We start from the raw sequence: 10,188 nt of genomic DNA on the forward strand, positions 1-10,188 counted from the left end.
TCGGAAACCCAAAGAGGGGTTTGAGTCGATGGCACATAACAACAACAACAACAACAATCACATCATTAAGGTTGGGTAGTACTGACATCTAAATAATATTAAGCTTTCCAATCCATGAACATAGAACATCTTTTCATTTATTTAAGTCTTTTTTAATCTTTTCAGCAGTGTTTTAGTTTTTGTTTTTTCTTTATTAATGGTCATTAAACAAATGTATCTATAACCAGTGATGTTTAGATTTGATGAAATATATTTCATTGTTATTATTAATAAATATTTACTCAGAATGCTAATGTTTAGAGAAATAAATTTACTTAGTAAAAAACCAAACCACAAACCTTTGGTAATATAGCTTAAAAGGACACTGAAGAATGTACACAAAGATTTATATTCAAAGATGCTCAACACTATGTTTATAATAGTATGTGGAAAACTAGAAACAGCCTAAATGACCAATATCAACCTAAATACATTATGGTACATTGGAATATTATGTAGTTATTAAACAAGAGAAAGAAAAATATATTTGTTGATATAGATATTTCACCATATAAAAGTAAGTTATGAAATAATGTATTCAGTTAAATCTTAATTTTATACTGTATATATAGCTAAGCACTAAATAAATGTAAACTCTTATATCCTTATATACACAGATGCATACATATGTCCATATATGGATAGAAAAAAAGTCTAGAAGGATATAAGAATTTACATTTACTTAGTGCCTTTTGTGGGTCAAGCTCTATAGTAAACTTTTCATAGAATTTCTCTCCTTAAAATGATTCCATGATATATGTAGCATTATTATAGCATCCCCTTTTTTATAGATAAGAATGAATCCAAAACAGCTAGTTAAATAACTGGTTGAAGTTTAAACCTGAGCAATCTGACTTCAGAGTTTATGCTTTTAATCACTATATTATACTGTCACCTTTGGATGATGGATGATTTTATTTTCTTGTTTAAAATTTCCCAGAGCAGATATATTTTACTTGTTAACAAAAAGTATATCTGGTCAATAAATATTTATTGAGTGGTTACTACACACAAGGCACTATGCCACAAACTCACAATTTTTGTCAAATCAACTAAACATAAAACTGGGTTACAAAACCATCCAAAATATAATTCTTTTTAGGGAGAAAAATGCTAGGTTCTTTTCCTTCCATTTTATACCAATGAATAAAGCAATTGTGTACCATTCTATTCTATACTCACACAAAAAAATTACTAGAGTTGTGATTCTCTGTTGTCTCATTCTTCTCTTTTACCTTCTTTTTTTAAAAATATTTTAATTTTTTGGTTGATAATACACACAGCCGAATATACATCAATAGTTTCTACATGTACAATTCAAGGACACTGTTTACATTCTTCAAGTTGTACAATCATTCTCACCTTCCTTTTCTGAGTTGTCCCTCCCTTATTAACATAAACTCACTGCCCCTAATCTTGTAAGTTGCTTTTGCCAATTTGATCCCATACAGATCAAAATAAAAGAACACAATGCTCAAGGCAGACATTCTTTATTAGTCGGGCTAAACTACTGTTTGGTTTTAAGAAGACTTTAGGGGTATTTTTAGTTAAAGGCTAAACATCATTGCACAGCAATAGTTTCAGGGGTTCATCTAACCTTCATGGCTCCAGAAAGTCTGGAGTCCATGAGAATGTGAAAATCTGTTCTACATTTTCCCCTTTTTGATTAAGATTCTTCTATGGAATCTCTGATCAAAATGTTCATTAACGCTAATGAGACATCATCTAGTTCTTCTGGTCTCATGGCAAAGAAGGCAGTTATTCATGGAGCCAATTAACCACACATTCCATTTCCTCCCATTCGGTACTCCCCTTCTTCCTCTGTTGCTCCAGATGAATAGAGACCAGTTGCTGTGCCTTAGATGGCCGCTTGCAAGCTTTTAAGACCTCAGCCACTATGCAATGAATTAGGAGATAGAACAAATTATTAGGCCAGTTAACTGGGATGTCCCATGAATCCACGACCCTAATCCTCCAAACCAAGGACGAAATCCCATGAAGTGTTTGATTGCACACATAAGCAGCCCTGGCAGCTATTCTCTCTTTCTCTTGTTATTGTTTTAAATGTATCTACCACACAACTCTTTCCAATACAACTTTTTATAGGTGTACAACTTAATGACAGAAATTCCAGTAATCAGCTGTGCAACCCTACCCTTAATCAATATAATTTTTTTCATCACTGTAAACAGAAACTCAGTACTTCATAAGTAATAACCCCTCTTCTTCCCCTTCCCTCCTGCCCCTGGTAACCACTAAGAAACTTTTGCCTATTCTTGTGTTTTTTTCTGTAAGTGAAGTCATATAATGTTTGTCCATTTATGATTCACTTATTTCATTTAGCATAATGTCTTCAAGCTCCATCCATATTATAACATATACCAAGACTTCATTTATCTGGCTGAATAGTATTCCATTGTACATATGGTATGTTTAGTTAATCCACTCCTCTGTTGATGGGCATTAAGGTAGTTTTCACCCTTTAGTTATTATTTTGATATTCTTATGAGCACATATTTTAAAAGATACATAATTAACTGAATAGTAATAAGCAAAATTCATACTGAAACAATAACCATCATTTATTAATAATCACACCATTACTGTTCCTAAGCCTCTTAAACTTGGATGTTAGTCCTCCTAAAGGGGCAGGCATGGAGACACAGATGTGATGGGCAGACAGAGATGCTTAGTAAGCTACACACTGGGAGAAGACCATAATATAATTAAATAAAGCAGACACTGTAGCTTCCTTTCAGAAAAATATAATTTAGAACAGTATCAAAATAAAAGAGTATGAACTTTAAAATGTGAGTTTTCATGGTGCCTAAGGCATTTGACTGCTAACCAGAAGGCTAGTGGTTCACACCTACCAGCCACTCCTCAGAAGGAAGACTGGGCAACCTACTTTCATAGAGATCCACCTTGGAAACCCAGGGAGAGGGTGTTATGAGTCACAATTGACTCGACGGCAGTGAGTTTGATTTTTTATTTTATAATAACAAAATGAGATACTATAGTAAAGATTTCATAAATAAACCTATGAATACATAAATATTTGTACAGAAAGAAAAAGAACCTCAATATAACATGGCTAATGAAGGAAGAAAATTGAACATTTATTGAGCACCCGCTATAAACCAGACACTGCTAGGTACTTTCACATACATGACTTCATTTACTCTTCACTGGAATCCTTTATTTATTACTTTGCCTATATTTTTAAAATAAAGCAATAGTATCAGAGAGATTAAGTGCCTTGCCTAGTTATATAGCTAGAAGGTAGCAAAGACAGGATTTAAATCCAGGTCTTTCTGATTCTGGACAGCAGGTTTTACTCTACTGGTCTGGCTGTCATTGTTACATAAATAAGAACATGTTCAATATTGAATTTATTCTCCGGAGCATAACAGTTATATTTAGAAAAAACCCGAAATAAAGTTAATATAATCCCTCAACCTAGCATTAAAATAGGATTCCATTGTATTTGTACTATAATGAGAATCAGTTTATTTGGAAATAGGTCAAGTTAAAGAAACAACCTCAATAATGTAGAAATTGGAAAATCATTTACCTGTTTTTCTGGTCCTAGTGCAGGCGAATCTGTTTCTAAGCACAGAGACGTTAAAGGTAACTGTTTCACAAGTTTTTGCTTCTTAGAGGAAAAAAAAGATAGCTGGTTAGTTCAACACATGAGAAATAAAGATGAAATAACCATCAAATCAAATTTAAAACAAGCAGAAGGAATGAAATAATAACACAGAAATTAATAAAAATTGAAAAAACCATAGAGAATCATAGAAACCAAAAGTGACATTGTACTGGTGATTGTATAACAAGGCAAGAAAAACAAATAAAGGGCACACAGATTATAAAGGTTAAAAAAAACCATATTTTTATTCAAAGATGACATGATAGTCTATGTAAAAAAATCCTAAAAGATCTACAAAACCCTACTAGAATAAATCGGTTTAGCAAAGTCACTTGATACCAAGTTTAAGATCAATTGTATTACAATTGTAAAAATCAATTGTATTTCTATATATTGGCAATAAATAGTTGAGAACTAAAATTTTAAAAATGGTACCATTTACAATAACTTACTGCTATCGAGTCGTATCCGACTCAGTGACCCCTCCTTGGGTTTCTGAGGCTGTATCTCTACAGAAGTAGATTGCCCAACCTTTCTTCTGAGGAGTGGCTGGTGGGTTTGAACCGCCAGCCTTCTGGTTAGCCATCAAATGCCTTAGGCACTACGCCACCAAAGCCCACACCATTTACAATAGCATCAGCAATCTGAAAGACTGAGGGATAAATTTAGCCAAATATGTATAAGATTTGCATGTGGAAAACTACAAAAAATTGATGAGAAATCAAGGAAAATATAAATAAATAGAGAAATATACAGTGTTCATACCAATCCTCCCCAAATTGATCTATAGATCCAACGTAATCCCAGTCAAAATCCCAGCTGGCTCTTTTTAGAAATCATCAAGCTGATTCTGGTATTTACATGGAAAAGCAATGGATCTACAATGGCTAAATCAATTATGAAAATGAAGGACAAAGTTGGAGGACTCACATTACCTGGTTTCGAGAATTATTATAAATCTATAGTAATTATGACATTGCCGTATTGGTATAAGGATAGATATACAGATCAATGGGACAGAATAAAACTGTTAGAAATAGAACCCCCTCCCTCTCCAACCAATATAAGGTTAATTTATTTTCAAAACCGTGCCAATGTAATTCAGGGGAGAAAGAAGAGTCTTCAACAGATGGTACTGGAACTGGACCTTTACAGGCAAAAGCCAAACAAAAAGACTACTGACTCAAAACTCGTATTATATATAAAATGTTTCATAGAGCTAAAAGTAAAACCTAGATCCATAAATCTTCTAGAAAAAAAAGAGGAAATCTTTGTGACCTTGAGTTAGGCAGATTTCTTGGATATTACATCGAAAGTGCAAACTTTAGGGGAAAAAAAAAAGGATAACCTGAACTTCATCAAAATTTAAAATCTATGCTCTTTGAGAGAGAAAAAATGAAAAGACTCAGAGAAAATATCTGCAAAACACATAGCAGAAAAAGGACTTGTATCCAGAATATATAAAGAACTCTACCAACTCAGTAATAAGAAAACAACATAATTAAAATGAAGCAAAAGGTTTAAATGGTATTTCACCAAAGAGGAGGTATGGATGTATAGATAGTAAACAAGCAAATGAAAAGATGTTTAACATCATTAGTCATTGAGGAAATGCAAATGAAAACGTTAAGTGATGGCTACTACACATGTATTAGAATGGCTGGACAAGAAAAACAAAAACAAAAACAAACCACAATGCCTAGTCCAAGGGTACAAAACTGGAACTCTCACACATTGTTGGTAGAAATTCAAAACAGTATAGCCAATTTGAGTACCACTTTGATTGTAAAGCTAAACATACATTTACCATATGACCAGCAATACTTGTAGGTAGTAGGCCAAGAGAAATGAAAACATATGTCCACAGGCTGTCTGATAATGTCTATAGGAACTTTATTCATAACAGCCCTCAACCAGAAATAGCTTAAATGTCCATCAATTGGCTAACAGATAAACTCTGGTATATCTGTACAACAAATACTACTCAGCCTTCAAAATGAATAAACTATACATGCAACAACAGGGGTGAATCCAAAAGCATTAAGCTGAGAAAAGGCAAACCCAGAGCCTATATGCTATATGATTCCATTTATTTGACACTCTTGAAAAGGCAAAAGTATGGTTTGGGGACAGAAAGCAAATCAGTGGTTGCCAGAGAGTGGGGATAGAAAAAGTGGGTTGGTTAGACAGTTTCATAAAGCAACTTTTTTGGGGGATGAAGGAAACAGTCTCTATTTTGAATGTGGTAATGATTGCATGACAGTTTAAAGTTTTGTCAAAACTCATAGAATTATATGAAAAGTCAATCACTACAGGCAAATTTTTCAATAAACTTGACTTTAAAAACAACTAAAAAACTATAAAACAGACAAATGATGGCTGATGAGATACTGGGGAAAAAAAAAAAGAGGAATTAGCTAAAGTTCTGGTCTATAGTCTACTTAAATTAGTGCTTGAATACTGCCAGAGAACTCTTTGTATTTCACAGAATTTAAGGTACACTAATTTTAACTTTCATTCCGATTTTAGAGATGGAAAAATGAATGCCTGAAAGTAGATAAAATATGTTAAAGTACCTAACATGACATCTTTTTATTTTTGAGATAAAATTCACATACCATGAATATTCATGCTTTTAAAGGTATATATAGTTCAGTGGTTTTTAGTCTATTTACAAAGTTGTGCAACCATCACTACAATGTAAGTCCAGTACATTTTAATTATCCCCCCAAAAAACCCTGTACCCATCAGTAGTTACTCTCTATTCTTCTTTCCCCTAGTCCCTAGAAATCACTAATCCACTTTCTGTGTCTGCAGATTTGCCTATGCTGGACATTTCATATAAACAGAATCATACAATATATAGCCTCCGGGGTCTGCCTTCCTTTACTTAGCATAATGTTTTAAAGGTTCATCTATGTTTAGCGTGAATCAGTACTTCATTCCCTTTTATGGCTGAAAAACATTCCATTGTGTGGATATATCACATTTTGAGGGCATTATTCTTTCTACTTTTCAGCTAATTATAAGTACCAGTGCTAAGAACATTTGTTTACCAATTTTTGTGTGGACATGTATTTTCAGTTTTCTTGTTTAAATATTTAGAAGTGGAACTTCTGGGTCATATGGTAACTCTTTCATTTTTTGAGAAACTGTCAAACTGATTCCCAAAGTAGCAATACCGTCTTACATTATTACCAGCAATATGTGAAGGGTCCAATTTCTCTACATTCTCAACACTTTTGATACTGTCTGGCTTTCTGATTATAGCCATCCTAGTGGGTATAAAGTGGTATCTCCTTGTGGTTTTGATTTTCATTTCTCCAAAGACTAACAATGCTAAGCACATTTTCATGTACTTATTGGTCATTTGAATAGAGAAATGTTTACTCAAATGCTTTGTCCATTTTAAATTGGTTTGTCTTTTCATTGTTGAACTCTAAGAGTTCTTATATATTCTCAATAACTAGATTCCTATCATATATATTATTTGTAAATATTTTCTCCCAGTCTGTGGGTTATCTTTTCTTTCTTGATGGAGTTCTTTGAAACACAGATGTTTTTAATTTTAATGATGTCCAATTCACCTATTTTATTTTTGTTGTTGTTGCTGCCTCTGGTTTTAGTGTCAAATCTAAGAAACTATTGCCTAATCCAATATTACCAAGATTTACACCTGTTTTCTTCTAAGAATTTTACAGCTTTGGCTTTTACAGTTAGATCTTTAATCTATTTTATATAGTATCAGGTAGATAACAAAGATTAATTTTTATAATGCAATTAGAATAGTATAATGAGTATGTAATAAAAGCATGTATTCTAAAATGATTTCACAAAATGTCAGATGAGGATTAATGAAAGAATTTACCTGTCCACTTCTTATAATAGAAGGAGGAATAGAGAAGAAATACCCAGCTCTTACTCCCTCCATGGCTATAGATGGCCGACCGTCAAATGCGTGTAGCAGCACCTTGTCAGCACCTCTCAAAAATTAAAAGATAAATCAGAGAGTTCCATTTCATTTTCTTAACAGGAGGTTTTCTCATCAATCAAACTGAACAACAAAGATCACAGCTTTTAAGTAAACGTCCACTATTATGATATGAAGTTGAGGGTCTAGAGCTACTAAAATGTACATAAACGTAGTATCTAGATAGCAGAATAAGAACTATAGTAAATTCTTAATCCTCAGAATAAAATTATTAAAGAAAATTGAAATATAAATTTTTAAACAATTATTTAAACTTCCTGTACCATTGAACCTTTTCTAGAATTTGTGAGCTGTCAAATTATTGTTCCTAAGATTTTTAAGCAGTAAAAATGATTTTCCTAATAGAAATGCCAGTGGAAGGAGAAATAGGAGAGTGAAATGACTCACAAACTTAAGTCAGAGATGGCTTCCTGAAACCATCTCTAGCCCTTTTCATGCTGCTCAGCCTGCATAAAAACTATGCTTTTCAACAATTCCAGAAAGGTTGTTTCCATCACTGAAAATCACAATGCTTTTCATTTGCATTGACATTTACTTCAGTATTTGACAGCGTTTTTCAAATGGTAGGTATGAGCATTAGTAGGTTATGACCATAAGTGAGTTACAAAATCAGTATCATGGGTCACAACCACAGTGTGCAAATGTGTGTACTATATGTGTATAAACACATTTACATATATGTGCACACACGTATATATTCTATTGTTAAACTTTCATCAGTTTTTCACAGGTGTAAATACTGAGTCTCAAAAATATTTCTTATTGTGGGTGGTACTTAAAGCAGTTTAAAAATAATTCTGTAAGATATGTTTTCACTTTAGGAACAATAAGATCCAGTTTTACTCTATGAAGATGTAAGTACATTTTAGGTATGATAGCTACAATCTATATAATACTGTTTTCTGAAGCAGCAACCAGAAAACACACAAAACAGTGATCCAATGTCAGGACTGCATTATTGTCCTTCTTTGTCCTCAATTTTCCTCTCCCTCATTAATCTGCTAGTTAAGCTGATTAAGAAATTGCAACTGATAAATTTTTAATTAAAGAATATAATTTATTTGCTCCAATTTTTCATTTGCTCTCTCCTAGCTTCATAACTAGGAGCTCTGGTAGCATAGTGGCTAAGACAATTGCCTGCTAACCAGACGGCTGGCGGTTCAAACCCACCAGCCACTCCTCGGAAGGAAGGTTGGGCAATCCTACTTCCGTAGTGATACTGCCTCGGAAACCCAAGGAGGGGTCGCTATGAGTCAGGTTTGACTCGACGGCACATAACAACAACAACAACAGCTTCATAACTAGGAGCTCTGGTAGCGTAGTGCCTAAGGCATTTGACTGCTAACCAGAAGGCTGGTGGTTCAAACCCACCAGCCACTCCTCAGAAGGAAGGTTGGGCAATCTACTTCCATAGTGATACTGCTTCAGAAATCCAAGGAGGGGTAGCTATGAGTTGGGTCCAACTCGACGGCACATAACAACAACAACAACAACAACAACAACAGCTTGATGACGATCATAATCACACCAAAAACTTTGTAAACAAGAACCTGACTTGCAAAATCACCTTAGTTGATTCCCACGTCCACCCTTGCCCATTCCCTTTCCATTAAGAAGTCTAATTAAAACACAGCTTGCTCTATGAGAATATGGACTGGAATTGTCATACTTAAGCATAAAGCACATTTCTCTCTGGAACCCAAATACCTTGCTCACGTAAGAGGTTGATGGTGGGTCTTCCAGCTGAGCGTGAGTGGACATTTCTATTTAAAAACAAAAAGGACTTAGGTCTGAAAATTAATATGACAGTAAAATCTGCAAAGGGCAGAACGTGTGTAAGGGCAAAAACCTATAAAAGAAGGAAAACAAAAACATTTTCTACTAATAGAGACCTATAGAAAAGTGATAATACTGCAGCACTATGAAAGGCAGAAACCTTGTGAGATCTGTATAAACAAGGTAATCCCAACAAGTTCCGACTCTCACAGGTTTCACTGTATTTTTATTCTCTCAATTACATTCAGAGAGAAAGAAACGCAGAGATTGTTTCAGGAGGATCGCTTTGATCATTATTTGCTCTATAGCTATTATGATAGAAAGATGATTAATTAACCCACAGAGGCAAATTTAGTCTTTTGGCTAACTGGATCTGTCTGATCAGGACTTGTCTTTGTCCTTCCTTCTGTTCATCAGTGCTGGCAAATCGGGGGGAGAAGTCTAGTCCAACCTATAAGAGAAAAACAAAACAAAACTCAAAAGAGATGCTATAGATCAATGCTGACAATGAAAATACATAATGTCAGCATATATAACTTTACATTTTTTGGTAGCCACATTAAAAATATTTAACAAGAGGTGAAATAAACTTCAATTACACATTTCATTTAATACTGCATGTCCAAAATATTATTTCAGTATTTATTTTATTTATTTATTTATTTTTAAATTAGGATTTGGGTGAAGATTTACAGAGTAAATTCACTTTTCATACAGCAGTTCACATATA

The 10,188-nt window shown here is 33.7% G+C and overlaps 1 protein-coding gene across 1 annotated transcript in view; it reads right to left on the reverse strand.

Moving 5' to 3' along the window:
• TATDN3 (TatD DNase domain containing 3) overlaps positions 1-10,188 on the reverse strand; it is a 45,370-nt gene that overhangs the window by 2,013 nt on the left and 33,169 nt on the right. Inside the window, exons 6-9 of the mRNA XM_007952715.2 lie at positions 9,800-9,909; positions 9,390-9,445; positions 7,560-7,672; positions 3,614-3,694 (exon numbers count right to left, since the gene is read on the reverse strand). Of these exons, the coding sequence (XP_007950906.1) occupies positions 3,614-3,694; positions 7,560-7,672; positions 9,390-9,445; positions 9,800-9,909 (360 nt within the window). The remainder of the gene's footprint in view (positions 1-3,613; positions 3,695-7,559; positions 7,673-9,389; positions 9,446-9,799; positions 9,910-10,188) is intronic.

This window comes from Orycteropus afer, unplaced genomic scaffold (assembly GCF_000298275.1).
Source record: "Orycteropus afer afer isolate SDZICR_OR568_19922 unplaced genomic scaffold, OryAfe1.0 scaffold00013, whole genome shotgun sequence".
NCBI classification, from domain to species: domain Eukaryota; kingdom Metazoa; phylum Chordata; class Mammalia; order Tubulidentata; family Orycteropodidae; genus Orycteropus; species Orycteropus afer.